Genomic DNA, 22,981 nt, shown 5'->3' with positions numbered 1-22,981 from the left:
CCAGTTTGTCATAAACACAGTCACCTTGTAACCCTTTTTATCAAGCAATCTATGCACTACCTAAAAGCACACTACACTCCATCAGACAAGCCATAGGTTTACATTATACAAACATTCCGATTCTGCCTGCTCAGCGCAGCTTGTCAATAAATGCCAGCAATTGCAAAACAGCAATGTGTGTTTTTTTCCTTAAGAGAACACTGATACGAGCCTGCCAGTTCTGCAAAATAAACTCTTTGCAATCTCCGCAGCTAATCTGTCAACAAATTACTATTAAAGTCATACCTCCATAAAAGTTCAAAAGCATTCTGGATTAGACAAAAGATACCGAGTTTTATACTCGTGGGGCAGTACTTGAAGTTAGGGTATCAAAGTGGATCTTGCTATTGATGTGGAAAGGTTTGTATTTCTGCCACCACTCAATACAGCATTTGGTGTCTTGCCGCTATATGTCAGAATTCAACTTTATTTATTCTCTTTGTTCAATTCATATTCTTGTTTCTCTGCTAATAATGTGAAGAACGCTTTAATGAATAGTCCCGAGAATAAAAATATAACACAATAAATAATATTTATTTTATAAGCTAAGAAAAAAAAAACTGGCTAGGAACGAAGCATCAAACCTTCTGTTTGAGAAGACGTCAGAAACCACTGAAGCTGTGATCACATACATTAAAAGGGAGCTTGTCCTCATGAGTCTTTATTACTCCTTGGAAGGCAAGAGCCACCCCATCATTATATACTCTCTGCCCGAATTTCCCTTGCCCAGCCTGACTTTCAGCTTGTGGGTCACTGTGATGCCTGTTTTGCCCCTCCCAGATGTTGCCAGCAGATGTTGCCAGGCTCTGCCAGGTACCCCGTTCCCAGGTTTTCTGCCCTGTCCCTGGGTTCTGTCCTTGACAGCACCTTGGGAGCAAACTCCTGAGCCCCGCTGCTGTCCCCAGGCCAAACGCCCGCTTTTGCTCTTTTCAGGAAGTCCAATGACCCAGGTGACGTTCACACCCACTCCGGGTTTTACAGGCAGGTCACCAGTACCCTGCCCATTCCACCTCACCCCAATGGTCATTCCTGCGGGATGCTGACCCACCAGCACGTGAGGAGCCAGGAGGCAACTTCTCCCACCCTCCGCAGGGGCCAAAATACTGCAGGAAAGGGGCCTTCCCTTCCTTTCAGTCTGGTTCTGGGCACAATTTCTCCTCTGTGTATCTCCATTTTTATCCAACTCTCCCACAGATACACTTTCCCTTAAGAGTCACTTGCGTCGCTTTGGCTTTCACTGAAAAGTATCTTACTTCATGAGTACAAATTATAATCATCAGCTGGAGTTATTTGGTTTTATTATACACAGCAGAACTTATCCCCGCATTTGCTACTCCCAGCTTAACAATACATTTTACAAGATTGCTAATGCTAAAATCATTTTGCATCACACTGTCTCCTTGCATGGCAGAATCACCCTAAGATGACAAGGAAAGGATAAAACTTGTCTTACGAGTTCTCCCTGCACTTACTACAAGACTGCTCACACCATACACTGTTCCTTCAAATCTGAACATCTGTGGTGCTCTGTATTTTTCCATGGTAAGATATTTACAAGTTTGTAAACCCATTAAAACTTCTTAAAAAATCTGAAGCATTTCTGTTTCCCTTTCTCATAGCAACAAAGCTAGTAGTCCTTATACATTCATAAATTTCACCAAAAAAAAAAAAAAAGTGAGCCAAAATCCAGCACAGATGCTTTACACAAACCATTGTATATCCAGGTTTCACTGCTCAGCCACACTCATCACGGGAATACAAAACTAACCACAAGAGCAAAGCTCAAACTACCCGCTGACGATTTTTTTTTTCAGACAAAACAAGTGCCAGGTGGCAAAAAGAAAAGATTTGAATGAAATGCTCTTAAAAAATAGCTGTTTAATTCAGAACTCATTCATTTGTATTGACGAAGCGTTTTGGAGAACGCATTCTGTTAAGTGACCTGAGAGCATATGTTGTATACAGAGAAACATCTAAACATTATGCTCCATGTTGTATGTGTATCTGTAAATGCTTGCATTAGCTGTCTGAAAACAACAAGTTTTTCTTCTTTTCACTATTTAAAATATTTTCAAAACACAAAGATTGATATTTTTATGCTAGCTCTGATTACCCTGTTGTTGTTATCAGGTCTTTTTTTTTTTTTTTTCCCTAATAACCATTTTAAACTTCGCAAACAACTTCTTTTTTAAAAGATAAACTCCATGGTGAAGTTAGTCATCAAAACCAATTAACAGCAGAATTCAAACATAGAACATAAAGGTCTTTTAAGAACTGGGAGAAAAGCAAGTGCCCTGACCACGTCTATCGTACTGGCAGAAGATAAATAAACCCTAAGCTAAAATCTGAGCCTGGCAGTCCTGCCCCATCCCCGTGCCCAGGGGGGCTGGCGGCACTTGGGGCTGTGCCGGGCACCGTTTGGGGAGGGCTGGAGGACCCGTGTAGGAATGAATCAGTGCCACTCCTTAACTGACCGAATGGGCAGCTGTTGAATGGAACAACCCGCTACACGGGAGATTACGACGTTACCGAAGGCACCAAGAGCCCTCCGATGGCTACAGAGAAGCTTTGGTATCGGGGTAGGAGCGAAGGGACAGAGGTCCGAGCAGTTCTGGTCTATGGTGCGCACGTGTGCGTGTTTGCATGACCCCCCCCCTCTCTTTCCCTGCACACAAAGCAGCATTGGAAAATTCCATAGTGCTCCTATGGAAAATGCGGCGTAATTAACCCATTTTGATACGAAGCCTTTTTAAGACCAGACCTTTGTGCCGAACATATTTTACCGTTCCACTCCTCTTCTACTGTCCTATATTAATCAAAGCTGTAACCCCTGTTGTCTTTGCACTACGAATCAGAATGTGCCCCTGGCGAAGAATGAGGGAAAAGTCAACAGGAATTAAGTTTCAGTGCAACTGTTTACTCAACTGTGGCCTGCAGTTATTGAAATTTTATCCGTGGTTTTGTGTGACTACTGCAGTAATGAATTCAGCATGGCTGTGATTTTCTCACTGATGGTATTCTCACTTCAAGTAAAAACCTGTAGGATGAAAACGATTGAAACAACCAAAGTCTATGCATTTAGCATCATCCATTTTCTGACTTAAAGTTTAATTATGGCAGCTGTCTTAGCTTAGCAAATGGGGTCCCCCGCTCCTCTGCAGGCCTTTGGTTTGCTTTGGTTTTGAGTGCAGATTTTTTGCTCCCCCCAACAACCTGCTAAAACACTGTACACTTATGGGAGTCTTAACCAGCTGCCAATTGCTTATTTAAAAGGTTTTAAGAATGCTTATTGCATTAGAGAAAGTGAAGGTTAGGACTAAGTGTATTCACCATGGCTCTGCCTTTGTTCCCAAACATGTTAATGATACAAGCCCAGCACTTTGGTGTTAAACTTCCTCAAAGGGTTTCAAAATTTCATCAGAGAAAAGAAAAAGGCAAAATGTGTTATGCAGGTAATTTACACTGGTGAACTTGGTCACTTCCCAGAAAATACACTAAATAAAATACGAAGGCAAAACGCACAATTTGGTTCTGATTCTTCTGAATTGAGGAGTAGTGACACAGGATGTATTTATTTATTTATTCTAATGTTTTACCACAGCAGATACCTCTGCAGCCTTTTTCTCTAACAGAAAACATTCTGTTGATAGAGGTTGCTAGGTTATATTAAAATTTGTTGCAAAAACAAAACTTAACCTTAGTGTATTTTCCACACAGTGACATTTTTTGGAAACCAGTTATTTGTATACAGCGGTTCACCCAATCACTGCCACCAGACTCAACGCATTCAAGCACTGGAAGCAAGCCCCGATCTTTGGGTATTTCCAGGGAATGATTAAAAGAGAGCCCTGGAAGACAAGTCCAGCATTTCCCTTTACATTAACAACTGCAATCCCCGGCGGACAAAAAAATGCACAGAATGACGTAGGCAAGTCCTAAAAGCATCCTCTGACTGGCAAATACAAAGGGTTTGGGAGGGGAGGTTAAATGCTTCATGCTTTTTCTGTAAGAAGGAAACTTGTAATATGTCTTACAGTACCTGCTGTTGCTGAAGATGTGCTAAATCTGCAGCCCCAATTTCAACTGAAGGTGTCTCGCCGTTTGATCTCACTTCCCGCAGGCTGCACTCTAGTAAATGGTTGCCACCGCTCGCTCCATTCTGAATGGCTGAACCATTACTTTTTGTCTCAGTCCCAGATTCTTGCATCATGACTCAAAAACCTGAAATAATTTAGGGGAGGGAAAAAAAAAAAAAAGCAGCTGTTAAAACAGTTGCTGTATATAAGGAGACATGCCCTGTTTTAAATCCTGCCAAAACTGTAAACATTTGTCATTTCCCTTCATACCATTTATCTTTCATTAATGGTTCATGCTACTACTTGATGTTTATTTATCTGTTGGTACAGCTATAATTTTACTAAGTTAGTTCTGTTCTAAATATAGTATTATTTGCTCAACATCTTTTTTCCCTTAGAGAAAAAAAAATATTTTTGAACAAACACACAGAATCCATAATTAAATTTCTCTAGTTACATCTGGATGCTTTCTTTTCAAACGGATGAGTCATTCTTTGCAACAGATGATGGACAATATCAAAATCTTGATATGCTGTACGTGGGGGCAGGTAGATGAAGCAAAGTATTCACTATTTCAGTTTCCGTTCACACCATGATGTGGCCAAATTAGCACCTTTTGTTATTCTGAAGCAATGTAGCTGAGTCTGGGACATGCTGGACACCATCAGTTTTCATTTGGGGCAAACTGCTTCAACTGCTCAGAGAATTAAGTCTTTTTGGCAAATTTCTTGGCTGTGGATTTGGTCTGGCTTTGGATGTGCTATGGCTTTACGGTGAAGAGCCTCCCATGTTATCTGGCTAAACAGCACCTTAGTAGCCCCAGCAATTCACAGCCAGCCCTCTCGACTCTTGGTGGACGTCTGTCCCCGGGTGCTTCACAACACCACGCTCATCAGCTGTACCAGTGGGTCACAGGCCCCACACTGAGGATGAGGCTCTCGTTGCTTACCCCAGATCTCCTGGGATTTACACGTCTTCAGGAACCAACTATCAGCATTTGTGCACAAGACTCCCCAAAGCAAGCACGTTTTCAGCTGCCAGCCTCTACCTTTGACATACTTTGATGAGTTGTTTTATAGGTATTTCCACCTGCAAGGCCCCAAGTTCCCGAATTTAAACGTTATTAACCCGCTTTGCCTCCGCCAGCCCATCCCTCCCTTTGTGCTCCTCCTCTCCCCCTCACCCGGGGGCAGAGGGGTCCGGCGAGCCAAGCGGCTCGCTCCGAGCAGCCTGCCTGCTCCACAGTAACTCACCACCTGAACATCAGCCAAATGCCTCTGTGCAGGGTAGGTCACCCCGAAAGTAAGATGCTTTATATTTAAGGAAGAATCTGTTTGAATCCAGTAGCTACCCCAAATCAAAAGGAAGAAGAAAAATCTCTTCCCTTCCCTCACATAAGGGAAAATATCAATCAGAAAGGGTGAGAGGAAGCAATGTATTTCGACGGAAAAATACCAGGGGAAAACTCTTTCCCTGGAAACTGCCCACGTGTGTAATTGGGAGCCCCCGGCCGCCGAAGGTGCGGTACCAGCTGGCGATGGCAATTCCTCCTTCCAGCGCCAGCTGCTGGGTGTCCGCTGGCCCCAGGTGACACTCAGAGCCAGACCCCGCACGGGGAGGTGCGCTCCAGCCCAACCCACTGACACCAGGTCTCTCGTTCCTTTGGTAGCTTCAGATGTTCATAATGATGATCCATACGGCTGATAATCAAAACGTCATAACTGAGAAGCAGCTGACTAACGAGGCTTTGTCACCGCCACGCTCCGGCGTCAGCACTTCTCACCGATTCAGATCTGAGGCGCATGAACCACTGGTTAGCTGGATCTCGTTCCCATCATGACGGGATCTGTTCGTGCTGACAGCCACCCAGGCACACAAACGGTGTTCTGGTCTACGGAAACTTCTTTCAAATCTGTTCTGTGAGATCTTCAAATTATGTAAGGGGACAAAAGGGCCTGGGGGCTCATTGTCAAGCTTCTGCCACCTCCCTTGTGAAACATACAGCCTTCCCAACACCACTAGCAAATGTTTTTCGGTTTTAACATGATCCTGCTCTGACATATACTAAGCACAGCGTGTTTTCTGTTTTTGGAACTGTAAGGAAAGCCCATAAGCATGGTAAGGTCTAAGTAAGTGTTTACACCTAACAGGTGAGGCTGGATTACACACCAGACAGCAACTGTATGACTCTGGAAGAACAGACAGGAGTGAGTCTCCAGACGGCTCGGAAGTTGCTCAAACAGTATCCCATGCAAGTTTTATATGCTACACTACTCAAAAGGACACACCTCTTTTAACCAGAGATAAATCAAAAAGAACTGATACATGTAATTGTTTTCCGAGTCCATCCAAATTTGAGTCAAGCCTCCACTGGAGAAAAGAGAGCATTACATTAATCTACCTCAGCAGAAGATCTGGACAAGAATGACCACCATGGAAGATCAGGTGAGCAGGTCGAACCCAGAAGACCCTTACGGACTGTTGTGATGCACAATGGCAAGTGATGGGTGGCACATCTGCACCACAGACCACACCTGATGGAGGAAGGACATCCTAAAGAACTGGTGGAAAGTGTCTCCAAGCAGATACCATGGCCAAACGAGATGCTAAAACCAATGTGCCCAAGCGGTAAAGCAGGACATTCAATTCTTCAACACTTCCAATGCAACAAATCGACTGGAAGCGAGAACTTGTATAAACTACTAAGGAGGGTCAGAGACAGTAGCCACCAAAGCTCCGAGATGCCTCTGACAGCAGGAAGAGGAATGTGCACCTCTAGGAGCAGATCTATCACGGCCTGGTCACGATTTGTTGGCTTGCCCTCTGAGCGAAATATCTTCAGGACACAGAAAATAATTCACAACCAAACTGATCAAGAAATTACTTATTGTCTCGAGGCTGGCAAAATGCTCCTGGAAAGAAACAACAGTAGAGATTGCTACAATTTTTCCAACCTATAGGACTTAGAAAAAGATGGATTATTTATAGTATTTGGTCACAAAAAGATCATTGAGCTCTTGAGAAGCTTTTCCATGACAAATTTCATGCTCCATTTTACCTTTCAAAGTTACCAGTTGGCCCCAGCCTCTCCACCGGCCATGGCCACCCTGCAGACCGTGTATCCAGCAGAACTGGCAGCAGCTATCGAGTAAATGGAGGAAATGGAGTTTGTAAAGGGAACATCAAAAAGAGTAAAAGAAAACCGTGATGCTTAGACTCTATAAGCAGAAGTGAAAAACTTTGAGTAAAGTTTGCTTTAAAAACACCCATTCATGGGCAGTCAACTTCAATATAACTTCAACTGGACACCAACACAAAGCAAATTCACTTTGCTAAAACACCTGCAAGAGAAAAGAGGATTTTCAAGGGAGAAAAGATAAAACTGTTTATTTCTTCGCTGTAGTCAAATGTGAGCTGACATAAATAATCACAGTTTGGTTTGATCATTAAGCGTCATGTCATGAAAATCAACCTGCAAGAGCTTTCTGCAAGAATGATTATTATTTGTCTTTTCGAGCACACCTAAATGAGCTGAGGTGATAGTACACTGAGGATGGCTGAGATAATTGTCTCTCCTCAGCACAGAGGAGCAGGCCTTACAGAAGCCTATTAGTGAAGTCTGTCATTCAAAACTGTGAAAGAAAAAAGGAAAGCAAGGTTGACTTTGTGCAACATGATTAGGTTCTGTGGGAACTGAACTGTAGCTTCAGGTCTAGTACCACAAACTGTGATTCTGGTCTGAATACAACCCTAAGTAACCAGAATAGTGCTGAAGAAGCTGTTATGCACAAGGATTTATTACAGGAAATATAGTATTCCACAAAAGCTTCCGCAACACACAAGATACCATGTTCTGACTTAAATTTAATGGCAAAAGAACACGTCCATATCAATTCTGGAAAGGAAAATGTATTTTTACAGATTAAAATAGATGGGTTATTACCAGTATAAGTATCTTTTTTTTAATAAAAATATTATACTATTTCATGTTAGGAGCGACAGAGAATGACTCTTAATATTATTAAAGGTAACACAAGATGTTTTTCCCCTGTGAACAGACCAAAGCTAAGCTGCAGTATGAACAACTTGTAAAATTTTATCCTGGAATCAAGGAGGACATAATAAAAGAACTGTTCTTATACGATTTAATGTCAGCTTGGTTTAAAAATCTCACAACGGCAGATCAGTTTCTCAAGATTCCTATCTCGATCTGCACAAAACCTTTTCTAGCTTTGATGCACAGCCAAATACAAAGCCAAAACCATACAGCTTGGCCCATCTCATTAGATAATACGTGACGTTCAAGGTAAGGTGGTAAAATTTCGGTGGTGTAGAATCCAAGCAAGGCACTCTGTCAGCAGGAGGACAACAGCTAATCATCTTCCAGATGACTTGGACAGGAGTACGGGACAGCTAACTCCTTAAAAGCATGTTCAAAATTGAGAAAACATAGGTTGGATGTGGTCTTGGGCTGAATCAAAATTACCTTTCTGAGGACTCCAGTGTCAGTGTTTTGAACTAAAAATGACAGAACCTGAAGGAATCCTAATTTTGAAAATGTTCTGTGCTAATCCATTAAAAAAAAAGAAAAGAAAAGAAAGAGGTCCATCGCATCACAAAGACCAGATGCTGCAGATACACATCTCTCAGCTCCACTGGACTGTTTAGATGAGCAAGGTTAAGCATGGAGATTAGTAGGCAGGAGGTGGGCACTGAAGTGTGCAATTTCTGCAATTCTTCTACTAGTATAGTTTCTAAAGACTAAGCAGCATTGTTTAATGTCAGCATGAGGGAGGATTTACTGACTGAAGCACCCGTCAGAATAAGGACCCACTGCAAGTCTGAAAGACTAAGGGACTGATATTCAGATGTATTTAGATGCCTCGCCATATACGGAGGCATCTGGCGAGACGTTTTTAAGACTCCTGAATAAGCACCATTCTACATCTTTAAGCATCTCATCACCTTTAAAAAAATTATCCCTGGGGTCTTCTGGGCCTTAAAATCTTTGTTTTAATACGTTTCAAGACCCTGCCTGGACTACACATCCAGAATGCAGCCTGCATGTTTCAAAATTACTTCCAAAGCTCACAATTTTATTTTGGCTATTAGTACTTCAAGGTGTTTACAAATATATATATGCACATAAAGATCATTCTACATTTCTGTCCCCTGGGAGCACTGCTAGAGCAAAAATGTTGTCATAACACATCCCTTCTTTGTCACATTTGTGAAAGACTTTAAGCTAACAAAAAGTTCAGTCTTTATTCCAGGGCAGTTAATTAAGGTTGACCAAGTCAGGCAGAAGTAAATTAACTTGGCTGATCAATTATTTATATGAAGCAGAATAAATGCCCTTCTTTAAACTTGGCCCAGCCATGAAAGGACATGTAAATTAAACACAACAGAGATTTATAGAATATATTTCTACTTTTAAAGACAGAAAAGTTAATGCTAAAATCAGTTTTAAGTAAGTGATCAAATGACAAGATCTAGTCCTAAGTTGTCCAGCAGGCATACTATCCATACATGCACAGTTTATAAGTAAACATTTTACCTACTTGTTGCAAGCAGTTTCCCAAAGCAAGCTCAGGACTAGCTTTAGAGCACTTCTCTCTAGAATTCTAAAACAACTCCAAACAATGTTTAGAAGCATTTCATGGCAATACAACACTGCAAAGGCAGGATTTTGCCTCTTGAAAATGAAAGGCGCTCCAGAGCACGGCTGGCAAGGCAAAGGACATGGCAAAGGATGAAGCAGGAGCAAAGCTGCTCCTTAAATCAACCCAGCACAGGTACCAAAGCACCACAGAAGCAGCCTGGCTCTCCGGGCACTGCCCGTTACCAACGAGGACCACGACGGCTTTCCCAGGAGACCGCGGCCCAACTCATGGGTGGTCTCTGATTAGTCCCGGTACCTTTGGAGCAAGTGCCCTGCAGGGGAAAAGTGCCTTGGGCTCCACATTCCACCACCACTTCTGAATTTTTCCAGGAACATGCTTCGACGGTCCCCGGCCGATGCCGAAACACCCGTCTCCCGCAGCTGACGCCCCGGCCCTAGGTCGGTGAGGTGGCCAGCAGCACCATCCCACCACCCACGAGTTCAGTAAAAGGATTCACTGGTGGAAATTAAAAGCCTCGTGTAAGGTAAGGCTTTGATCTACCGTGGGGGAAGGCATACAGATGTTCAGCTGCTCATTTACTAAATTACACCATGTCACAATTAACTGTGAATCAGCCAGCTTCACATGAGCAGCTCGAGGGCTGGCACCGCGCTAAGTACAGAAATAACGCCAGGGAGGAGAGTCCAAACCAGCCAGGTGGACCAGATGACTTCTCTCTGTCAGTGCTTGCGGTTAGCATGACTATTAGAAAGAGCCATCCCAACATATGGCATGATTTAACTGAATAAGATCACGCTGAACTTCCCAGCCTTTCTCAACTTACAAACCCCTCCCCTCTCGTCATTGCAGATGGGTGAATACCCATCATGCTTTTAGAGTTTTCAGTAGCCGTCATTTATCCTGCTGACAGGGTGTATTTTAGGTATAATTATGTACTAACTAACTATAGATCAACTGTCAGTACATTAGGGTACTTTTTGGATAAAACTTCATGCTTACCCCTTTGAAGGCCACTCGCCTACACAGCGCTGGTGGTTGCTGAATTGTGCAGGAGTATGAGAAAGGAGAAGGGGATCCAAAGAGCAATTAAGGATGATCTTTAAGAATCAACCAAAATAGCAAGGAATGGAAGCGAGTTGGGTTCCGCTGTCCTGGAAAGTGATGCTGAGTCACGTCTGACAGCAGCGTTTGGAGGAGGAGAGGCAAACCTGGAGCAAGGCAAGGGAGGAACACGTACGGGATGTGTGGAAAGAGGAAACAAAGAGACAGCGACGAGGTGAAATCCTTTGATATTTCCTCAGCTTAAAGAGGTAATTCAATGCATCAAAATGGATCCTTGAAATTTCAAAGGATGAAACTCACACAACAAAGATTGTCAAGAGTGCTATTTTCTAGGATTAGAACAAAAACGTACTGGGATTTGCTATATGATCTTACATTGCTGAGCAAGACTGTATACTTGCTGTTATGCAAGCACCATCTTCCAATAGCGAATTTTCATAATTATAACAGAAAGGCGTAAATTTTCTAATGCATGGCAGTTCAAAAAGTAATCAAGAGAATGAGCCTGAGGGCTATTTTAATGTATGCAAAGCTAGTGACCCACAGTAAATGGGAGGTAGGCTTCAATGAATGCAAAGTAATGCACACATACTAAAGACCTGGTCTGATGAGGGACGGCTAAAATTAACACCCAATTAATTTCCGAATTGACAAACAAATGAAACCCATAAATCTACTTTCTCATTAATTTTCTTGTGGTATAATTTAAAGCAGTAATATGAGGGCAAAAACTGAGCATTATCCATCATAAATATCAAAAAAGATAGCACTGTAACACCATAAATTATGCATATTACCTGTTGTTAAAAATGATTAATGTATTATCAACTTTATCGTGCACTGTATATGTCTAGACGTATCTAAAATCTGAAATTTCATTTAGTGCCTAGGAAATAAAGGCTCCAGAAGGAATGGGATTATCCACGGCGCATCCTCAGCTTTGCCTCGTGGCCCAGGCGCAGCCCTGGCGCTCTCCTCTCGCTGGGCTCATTCCAAGCTGTGGGTCGGAGGTGGTTGAGTGCGTCACAGAAGTGATGCGCTGAGCTTCCCCGGGGAAGGGAAACAAATCCCGCTGCTCTCGGAACATCCCCTGGCTCACACAGGGCTGCTCCCATCCCCTGCCCTCCCGACACTGGGGAACAGCTACCTGGTGATGCAGAGCCGTGGGGAGGGGAGAGAGGTAAGAAAGGAACAAAGAGGAGGAAAATGTGAAGCTGTGAGTGACAAGCCAGTGCTTTCCTAAAGTGCTCGAGCACATCACCTCGGCCAACAGAAGGACACCGGTTGCCTTACCTCCTCCCTGAGGGTCACACCCGTGAGAAGCTGAAGTTCCAACAACCTGAACCTCTACCAGGGTTTATGTCCGCTTGCCACCTTCAAATCTCCTGAACAGCAGCTTCACCTACTCCTGTCTAGACGCAGTTTGCCACGACTTCTTCATTACTTAACTGTATATAGCAGCACAACCTCTTTCACTGTTTGCGTGCGTGGCTTGCCCTGTCTGGGTTACTTCTTTCCAGCAGCAGCGTGTATCGTGAGGGCCACGGGAACCTGAAATCATTTGGAGGCAGCCCAGTGAAAGGCTGATGGATGCTCCACAGCAGCTGAAATTTAAGACAGCTGTGGTGAGGAGAAGGGAAGGAGAGTCAGAAGCCTAATCCCATTTGTGCCACACTGACTTATTGTGAAATCATGGTCAAGCAACTTAACTTCTTAGAGAATCAGTCACTGCAGTTACCCCTAAGGAAATCTCTTCTGCTGCGGGTGTTGCTGACCACAAACAGTAAGAACACAGAACAAGCAAATCCAAGGAAAATTAACTGAAACAGACATTAAAATTTTGCCATTTGCTCTGTTCAAAAAGAGCTAGAGCTGGTCCCCATGAAAAGCTAGTACACCAGAACATACCAACCTGTGATGGTAATAGGTCTCACTCCTTTCCTTGAGGTAAGACCCAAAGCATTAGGCATTTCTTTTCCCGAACGAGCGTTTTGCATCCTCCCCTCATGCTACAGATTTGCACAGAAGTTACTCCCAGTCTCACCTTCGATAAACAAATCCCCTTGGCAAACCCAGCTCTATCTCAATCTATGCCTCTCAGCTTGACAGCTATTAAAATCCATATTCAGCATGAAGCTCATGCCATAGCTGCATAAAAGCTCTAGAGCTGGGCCACTTCCAAGCGACTGGCAAATATGAGGTAATCATTTACATACCATCATCGGCAGAGTGAGGTTCCTTCTCCTCTCTTGGGGAGAGCTGTCTTTCAACCGTGAGCTTGACAGAAATCATCCTTACCACCACTGGGATCATCGTTTATTTGGAAGGAAAGGAACGGCGGGCAGCAAGTAAAACCCAAGCCAAACAAGAAGCCATACTTCATTGTACCATACGGCTCTGCAACTGCTACCGTATGGACATGGGCACCATCCCCACGACAGGAAAAACTCCTCCAGAAGGAAGGACACGTTCACGGCAGCACGGCGAGGCTGCAGCCTCGGCACCGCTGTCTTGGGGGAACCCACCTGCTCCCCCAGCCCGGGCACCGCAACGCGGGGCTCCCCGTGGGCTCCGGTCACACAGGAACAGAAACTGCAGAGCTGCTCTCGCAGCCCAGGACTTACGTGTTTGTATGCACACTGCTGTGAGCCTGCAACAGAAACTCTTGCAGTCTCCCTCGCAGAAAAACAGGAGACTGTTCAACCAAGTAAAAGGCCAAAGTTGCATTTAGTAAATACGGTTTAGTTTATGCTAGGCAGCAGCAGCAGCACCGCTACAATGAGATGGTATCAAACTTTGCAAGATTAAATGCTGGCTGTAGATGAATTAGACTCCCACCCTCTGTGCGTATCTCCATTAAAGCGTTTCTAAAGTCTCTACCGGCCTCCAGAAGACAAAAACCACCTCAAAGCCAGGTGCAACTCTGCAATACTTCTGCACAAGACAATTTTCACTTCACTATTTTCACTTAGTTTAATGCGGCAAAGGTTTGATTCATTGCAGCAACACCAGTCAATTAATGACCGGCTGGTCCACTTCCACACTTCAGGTACCTCCCGCTTCCCCTCCGGCCCCGACACTGCTCTGGTAGCCAAAATGAACAAAGTGTTTGCACCACTGGTGCGAGCTACTGAATACAATATATCACATTTTAATGCATATTTTGCTGCTTGCTTTTCCAAGGGATGAAAAGGACAATTATTTAATGTTATCCTTCAAATACTTCTTACAAATGTATACTCAAGATATTTAAACATATTAATTCACATTTAAAGGAACAGACACGACCTTCATACAAAAAGAGTTAACATTTCTTTCTCAAGGTCGCTCTAAGAGGGTTTATTTACTCCCTTTGTGTGAGAAGCCCCAACAATTTACTGTTAGTGCTAACAGGTCCTGCCTGGCATTTGAAATCCGAGCCCCATTCAGAAACAATAACAAACAATAATTTTGAAAAACAAAGATGGTGCGAGTTTTTCTCGCTCATTTGCAAAACAACCCAAAAGCAACAACTGCCAGGATGGCTCTCTGTAATTAGGGCTCCCAGAAACCAAACAACAAACAGCCAGCATACAGAAATTAGCAGATGTAAATGCAGTTTTCCAGTTATAAAAAGAAGAAAAGCAGCTCTATCATCTTACTCACTGGAGGAGGAGTGACAGAGCGCATTTTTAAATTTGGTATTTTCTCTCCATTCAAATGGCTCTGCTTCTAAAAGAGAGATTTTCCTCAGATCTTCTCAGAAATAAAAGCGAAAGCTTTGCCTTTCCAGCTCCGTGGAGGGCACATGCATCAATTAAAATCAGACATAAGAAAAGAGAGAAACCAAAAAGCCCCTACCAAACACTGAGACAGAACGCAAGGCTGGACTTTTGGGGTGATTACCTGGTTCATAGCCCTATATCTTTGTCCTAGACCTTCTAACTCCTTGTTTGCTCCATGCAGGATTTTCTAGCCATCAGCCATCTACCGCTGTGCTAGTCGTCTTGCAGGAGTGCTCTCTCCTTTCTGAAAAAAGCAAACAACTGGATAGATATCATTACACTAAGGAAATCTCTTGGAAAAAACCAAACAACTTGCTAATCTTTCTAGCCCCTTCACCCAAGTTAAAGATAAGCAAAGCAAACCAAAGTGAGTTTCAGCCACATTCCAGGGACAAGCTCCCCTTTTTCTCCTTTATCAAAATCCCAGCATTTAAAGGTTTTTTTTCCAGACCTTGCAGGATAAACTGCTGCTCACACCCGCAAACAAAGCAATATTTGTTTAATAACTGATTGCTGCCATGGGTACAGTAAACAAGGGGCCCAGCATTTGTGTTTATGAACAAACACATCATCTTGCAAGAGCAATTTAACATTAACCAGGTGGAATAATCAACAGATTTCATAGGTGACACTCGGGGCAGGACTAATGTAAACAGAGCAGGGAGGAGAAAGGGGCCACTCTTAGGGAATCAAGATTGAGGCAAATGCATTACAGAGTAAACAGCTGGGAAGAACTCAAGACAAACAAATAGTCATTCTTCTGACATTTCGAGAAGCAGAAAGGTTGTACGTTACATACATCAGCTGCTGACCACCATGAAATCAAACCAGTTGGGGACCAGGCCTTCTTGTTTACACAGTGCCATGTTTGCTTATAAACAACAATTTGCTGTTACCAACCTCGCATTACTCATTGCATAAACGAGCAGATCAAGTGAAATCCTGTTAACTCTTCTGTGGGTCGAGGGTTTTTTCCTCCCCTTCAACAACAACAAACAAAAAGCCTTTGCAGTCTTTCTGTGCAACCTCAAGACAACAGGCAGCTGGGGAAAATACATAGCTGTGCATCTGCTACGATAAAAAGAGTAAAAAAAAAAGGAGTTGAAAACACTTGAAAGTGTTTTACGAACAAGATTTACCGGCCAGACCACTGATGCAAAAGATCTATTTGCATTAAGAAGAGAAAAAAAAAAAAAAAAATCAGCAACTGAAAAAAAGGTGAGATGCAAAATTTTCATTCCTCCCTAGAACAAACAAGCAAAATGGCAGGTTTCTACACAACTTCATCTGCCCAGTCTGACCACGTACAAGTGTGATTTCACACACGTCCATCCATGCCCACGGCAGCTCCCTGCCCTGTCGCTCTCTGCACGCAGCGACACGCGAGGCTGGAGCAGCAAGGCACGGATCAGCCCTCTTCCTCCTCCTTCCCCTCTCCCATCCTCAACCTTCTTGCTTCTGCCTCCCATCAACATTCTCCGATCTCTGAAGATCTCCCCAGCTCCTTTTTGTTATCCCAAGGCGGGCCAGGGGTCTTCTCACAACCAAAACCCCTAGTTTGCAGCTGCTCCCCACCCAACGTCCATCTCTTGGCACCAAAGCCAAGGCATCAGTCCTCATGGTTATCCAAACACAAACTCCCCAGCGTTTGCCTCCTTCCAGAAAACCTTTCCTTTCACATCTCTCATGCCCATAATGCTCAAGAAGTTGACTGTTGCAACACCCCTTCAGGGAAGTTTCTGTAGCTTCTCTATCCTGAACACAGATTTTGGGAAAGATCTGAAGTACACGGCGACCAGATAGATGCTTCTATCGGTAAACGGTTAATCCGGGGCTCCGGGTTACATTCCTGCCCCGACACAATCCCCCTGTGTGACCTCCAGAAGTCACTTCATCCCTCTCCTTTGTAAAATAAGCATTTTAAGACGTTGTACTAGCTGGATGTGGGCAGAGGATGTAGTTGTGGTCTGTACCACAGGTCCTTTTTTCTCCCAGCTGCACAGTGGCCCCTACCTGGCTCACCACTGCCTTCTAATCAGCAACAGCACCACCACCAAACATCGAGGGAAAGCACCCCACTTTCAGATATATGAAGCACCCAAGGTCACAGCCGGCGCTGGCACTAACCTCCCATCCCTTGCCGTTTCATCTGCAAACAGCACAGTGGCCAGAAGCCTCCCCCCTCATCGTTTTTTCACAAGTTTTAGAATATTTGGTACTTTTCTTCAAAGCACAATCCTGGACATCAATGGCTGGCCAAGCACCTCCGTTTTCTTTTTTTCAGAAAATATTTAGCCTTTTGTTGTATTTAAAAAAAAAGGTTCGAACCCATGAAATCAGTACAACCTACTAATAAGACAGGTATTTAAATAAAATCCAAATGCAGTATTGTTCAGGCAACCTCATGCTTTTGAATACATCAAGTTGACAGCATAATAGCGGGCTGGATGAAAGGTGCGACTCGAGGACGGGGTTGGTGTCCACACACCAGGAAAACAGAAGTGCTGCCCCATTTCCTGTGCTTCAGTGGAATATTTCTGATGTCTGGGGCTGCCGGGGACTTAACTCTGAATTAATGATTCCACACAATACCCTCCTTTCTCCCCTCCCGGCAGGACAGCGAGGGCCAGCCTCGCCGAACGACTGTGGGCAGGCAGGCACGGGTCACGGGGGATTTAGATATTTCACAGCAGCTTCAAAAATTTAGACACAGCAACCTGAAGGTTTCTGAAAACATCAAGCTCCACATAAAAGTCCTGATATTTCCCTACTCGAGACAACCGCTCCCACCTCAGCCGCGCTCTGCCTGTTCCACGGTCCTTTTCCAGCACGTAAAATCACAGTTTATTCAGTACAAAGTAACTACAGTATGATAAAAACTATAAGCATATCATTCAAATGCTTTATTGGTCAAATAGATGGATGCTTTTATTAGTCCAACCTTTTTTGTAATGGAGTGCCACTGATGACCCAGTGTTAGCCTCATTCCCTGCTATTAATCACACTTCTAAGAGCTCATTTTGCTTTAAAATCTTAAGAAATTGCTATAATTTAAAGACATGGTGTCTACATAATGGGAAATGCTTCACAGATTGTATCATTCCATATAACACAGAATTTTTATGGCAACGCTGACCACGATACCAAGGTATTACAAAACTTGAATAAAATATTTTATGAAGAAAATCTAAATGTAAACTTACTGTTACATTTGTGGTTTGCCACATCCATAATGCTTTAATCACAGCCTTTTGGGAGTTGCAGTTTTCAACTGCATGCGCCTAACGTAGATTAACACTACAAAACACTCCCTGAACAAATAGAACAAAACAAAATTAAATGAAAATTAAATAAACTAAAAGGATGGACCATGACAGAAAGACTATTCAAGCTATATTTAAGCAATGTAACGCAAGGGATTTATCCTTTTGTCGGCTGTATTATCCCTTTCTTTTCTGCACAGGGAAAACAGACGATGTTTACTGTGAAAAACTTTTCTGACAAAGTGGAAGCATCTTACGAATTTACCTACACCGAGAATTAAATTAATATAATGATGGTCTTAACCCATATTAGTAAAATGTACTTTGCAAAATGTTTTGACAATGTTGACTGCTGCAGGAGGGAAAACACATTTAAGACAATTTCAGCCAAATGCAAAAGCAGAAGCCTTTCATTTTTCAAATGTAAAGTAAAAAGCATCTTTAAACATCTTCTTATGAAAGAAAATGCAGTGCAATTATGTTATATGGTGAACACAAAAGCATGTTCTTTTCCTCAGTTCTCTAACAAGATATTAGTACCTCCTGGCCTTAGAAATACTAGTGTAAATCACATCATATTCAGGGTGTCTGAATTAATTATAATAGGAGCCGGAGAGAAATGTTAACTTTCCAGGTTGTTGCTAAGGATTAGCCCTTGTTTACAATTCTGTATTTATAGAACAAGAAAAATTTGTCAAATGAAGGGCAAAGAGGAATGCGAGAACACAAATTTAGCTTTGATTTCAAAACAAATCAGATCTTGCAACCATTCCCTGAAAAGAAAACCACAGTTTTTAATGTGAAGATGCAAATGAGACTCAGAATATAAAAATGTTTTATAATTCTGTGCATCCAACACTACTAGATGTTATTTAAAGAATTTATGTTAACATTTCTCATCCTCACACAGCAAGTCCAAGATGCTGCAAACGGCAAACGGCATCTATTTAAAATGGATCGTGTTTCTGTGGGGCACTGGGTAGCTGAGGGGGATGAAGCAGAAGGCAGCAGAGGGTTTGACCCCCAGGCACCAGATTCATAGGGATTCACAGACTATTCCAAAGGGGCTCAAGACAGCGTGCTAGGAAGCACAAGACCCTTGTCTTCGCCAGGCTTAACGCTGGCTTCATGGAGCTCTGCATCTCCATCCAAGGAGCAAGCCAGGCATCTCCAAACCATCGGAAAAGACACGTTGGCTTCCCCAAATGCACCAAGTCTGTGATGTGAACAAGTCACCCTTTAAGAAGGGCACTCAGGAGCCCAAGAAGGGCCCCTCACGCAAAAGATGGTATTTCTGGAGGGCAATGCAAGGATCTACGGCTCAAGGGTCCCAACGAGCAGAGCGCCAAAGTTCTGCAGCGACTTGCAGGTCTTGGGCACCTTAGCAAAACTGGCCGGGGAAGTTCATACTGCTATCGTCACTATTCTGAGGATAAAGAAAGCACTTCCGCCTCCAGCACTTTCGTTTCTTTTCGCAAACAAAGGCACACCCACTACAATTAAGTTGCAAAACCATGTTCATTAGGACTCCTTGTTTTCACAGACTTACAGCCTTCTAAGACCTGCAGTCCCTCTCATGCTCCCATCATTGTGTGCTTGTGTGTGGAAAACTAAGCAAGGGCTCTTTCGTGGTTTCAGTTTATGGAGAAGCAAACGGAAAAATGCTTTTTCTCATTAAAAAAAAATGTAACCACCAACTTCTAAGGAGAGTGACTTGCAAAAATGTTGAGCACCCACAACTGAGAGCATCTAACCCCCCTCAAGAATCAGGCCCATAACACAATAACAAAAATGCACTTAGCTAAGCTTTTGTGGAAATACATGGAGGCTCCTCGCCTTGCCCTGTCCAAGGGCTCTGGCTATCAGATTACAGTGAGGCCAGCACGATGCAGAAGAAAAACTGTACGTGTGCCTATGAACATTTGTGTGTAAGCTAATGCACACGCACAAACTTACCCGACACACCGGTTTAACATCAGCCAGAACAGAAGAAGTGGGACAGAAGATGGGCTTTCCTCCCCTGTTCCTTTGTGATGTTTTCTTTCTCAGGAACAGCTCCAGCCTGGGCCCAGAACAAGGATCCCATCCCACCGTATTTCCATGCAGGAGATGTGTATGTTACACAGACGTTACTCAACAGCCACATGCTCAACAGTGACACACATGGTTCCCAAGCTCCCAAAAATACAGTTGGTCCCCACCGCACTGGCCCAATAGATGGGGAAAAAAAAGCGTGAATTTTTTCCACCTCAAAATTTCATCCTGTGCCTGAGAAAACTCCCTAAAAAAGCTCTGTCGAAACCAATTTGTTTCTACTCACCAAAAAAAAAAAAAGCACATATGCCTACTTTTGAGTCAGGATGCAGGAAGCCAAGCTCTTAATCCTTTTTCTCCATTCACCCATGGCTGAAGAGCAATGCCCATCTCTGAGCCAGTGCCAGAGATCGCTGGCAGAGGGAGAGACCACAGCAGAGAGGAGCAACTGGACACCAAACAAGCCCCTCCAGCTTGCCTCGGCCAACACCACCGGGCGATCATGAGCACTCCTGTGGTTGCCCATACCCTTCCTTTGCGTGATGCCAACACAACAGAGAGCCTCACAAAACAGCACCGTGGTCCCATGACCTCTCCGAAACAAGTTGTTTGGCCCTGGTCTGGAAGGGTCCGTCACTGCCCAGCTGGGCAGAGGTTGCTCCATGCTTGGGAAAATGGCCTTTCTGGTGTTGAATCCCCAGCAGCATGCAGAGCCGTTTACAACCAGCAATGTGTGTTTAATGTTCAAAATCCGCACTGAAGACAGTATTTGGACATCTCCAGCCACATGCAGGTGCATGGTCACCCAGATGTGCTGGCTCCTGAACACTGTAGAGCTAACATGTGCGGCTTCCTGCTCCAAGGGCTTGTGAAAGAGAAGGATACACTCTATTTACACTCTATTCAAGACAAGATTATTCACTGTCAGGATATGCCGTAAGAGAGTAATCTGCACCCTAAACTGGATTGTACAATACCGCAGGCACAGACGGTATGGTTTCTTCCTCTGGATTAAAACTGTTTGCACAAGTCAACACAGAACAAGGAGAGTAACAAAACATACAGTGTATTTTGTTCTACACTGCAGCCACATATTTCAACTGCCTCAGCTGAATTCTTAGAGTAAACACAGCTTTAAAAGAAAATAGCTAGAATAAAGAGCTTCTGGAAAGTTCCTACTGATTATGCATGCAAGAATTCTGCTACTGCTTCCTCCCATCATCTGAAAAATAAACCAAACACCCAACTTCCACAACTATCTACAAAAGTGCTATTTTCCTGAAACATGTTACAATACTATCTGAGGTCTGCAAGTTGTAATGAATGCATCTTGTTTTGTAAAATACACAGAGGAGCTCAATTAAATGAACAACTGTAGAGGAAATAGAGCTGATAAAGGAATTAATGCTCCGTGTGCCAGATCATAACATAACATCTAGGATAACAAAACCATGTCAAACATGCAACCGCTGAAGACTTAAAAAGTGAAATAAAAAAGTTAAATCCTAGAATATTGTAAGCATGTAAAACTAAGATGTGCAAAACTTACTTTATGTAATTGACAAGGGAGCATGGGTAGCAGCAAAGGGATCTCTTATAGCTGTTGCTTCAAGACGTATTAAATACAGAGACAAAACTTTTTACAGACAACCACTCGTTCCACTGGTGATCTGTTCCTTTCCCTTTGCCCAACCTGTATTTTCCCAAAGACCAAACCAGCCCCATTCCCCACCTGCCAAGGAACAGCTGAAATTATTTCACAAGCCGGAGTTTGTATCTCGGTTTCCCTTTTTTTCTTTTTCCCCTTGTCGTTTGCCTGCGCCTCGCGGCTGCCCACCCGCGCAAGGAGCTGCCAGCCCCGGAGCCGGCACACGCGAACCGGTGGGAGCCCAGATGAGAGCTCAGCCGGAAAGGAGACATCAAGGGTTCTGCAAAACCTCGCACGTCGGCTTTTCTCCTTTCGCAGTTGGCGTGTGAACTTGTAACTCGGAAATTGCAAGTTCCCACCAATTTTTTTGGCAACTTGAACGTAATTTTTAGGAAAACATAGTATGTGGCTTTTGGCACAGGGAACTACGCGCTAAGACTTTTCAGACAAAATATGCAAAGGTGATGGTCTCACAAGCCTTTAAGGGCTTCCTGGATGAAACGTGGGTTTGGAAGACAAGAGTATAAAATTCTGACTCCAACAAGCAGTAATAAGAATCTGTGTGCGAGAAGCTCCACAGATGCTTACTCACAAAATGGGCATAATATGTCCATATGGAACAGCTAAGGTAGCGTGATGTACCCATGGTTATATACCATACACCAAACTGGGCATCTAGAAATATCTAAAACAGTCCTTCTCATATGCTTTTGACTTAAAAGGCAAGACTATATAGGCACTTTTTGGCAGCCTTGAACATCAGCATACTCGGGGGAGAAGAGGGAGGAAAATACTTTAAATTACAGAGATGCTAATCTCCCACTTTTGATGTGTCCAACTATTAATCAAGTTGCTTCGGCAAGACATCTGGCCTGAGCTACGGGCCTTGCAAGCAGCGTGACAAGCCCTCGGTCAGGCCGCAGCCTCCTAGTGTCAACGCAACAAACACTCGTGCTTCCCCTGCTCCTCCACCACGGACCACGTGTGGGCTGCACGCGCCTGTGTATCTCCTTGCCACTGGCGAAGGTTACTGGCACCCCTTCCTCCTCTTAGAGATGTGGATTTGGCACAGAATTGATTTCTTCCCTTCGTACTTTTGGTAGAGGTATAACGCTAGAGGAGCTTCTTCAGGAAAGTCACTCCCAAGCCTGCTGACCTGCACGGAGTTTCCAACCACAACCATCCTGTGAGCAGTAGCCAGGATAACCACCACGGAGGGACAGAAGGGAAACGGCATGGACAACGTCTGAGCTTCATGCACCGCAGCCAGCAGCTTCAACAATACTAAATACACAAAGTATTAATTACCAACATTATGGCCCATAGATGGTCATGGCCCACCAAAGCCATCCAGATGAAGAAACGTAGCAACTTAAATTAAGGGGTAAGATGTACCGTGATTAATATAGCCTCAACCTAATTTTGTTGAACTGAATGTGAGAGAACACAGACTGTTATATTTGAAAAGGCA

The 22,981-nt window shown here is 43.7% G+C and overlaps 1 protein-coding gene across 8 annotated transcripts in view; it reads right to left on the bottom strand.

The window, feature by feature from the left end:
- The window catches only part of FOXP1 (forkhead box P1), a 384,901-nt gene that overhangs the window by 160,089 nt on the left and 201,831 nt on the right, over positions 1 to 22,981 (bottom strand). For 7 of the 8 annotated variants that reach the window (XM_065642236.1, XM_065642235.1, XM_065642240.1 and 4 more), the window contains one exon: positions 4,079 to 4,260. The exons of the other annotated variant lie outside the window; for it this stretch is intronic. In XM_065642236.1, the coding sequence (XP_065498308.1) occupies positions 4,079 to 4,249 (171 nt within the window). In that variant the 5' untranslated portion in view covers positions 4,250 to 4,260. The remainder of the gene's footprint in view (positions 1 to 4,078; positions 4,261 to 22,981) is intronic. 8 annotated transcript variants of the gene reach the window in all.

The sequence above is a fragment of the Caloenas nicobarica genome, chromosome 11, assembly GCF_036013445.1.
Source record: "Caloenas nicobarica isolate bCalNic1 chromosome 11, bCalNic1.hap1, whole genome shotgun sequence".
NCBI lineage: Eukaryota > Metazoa > Chordata > Aves > Columbiformes > Columbidae > Caloenas > Caloenas nicobarica.
The sequence above is the reverse complement of the archived record's forward strand: the minus strand, read 5'-3'. Positions and strand labels throughout refer to the sequence as shown.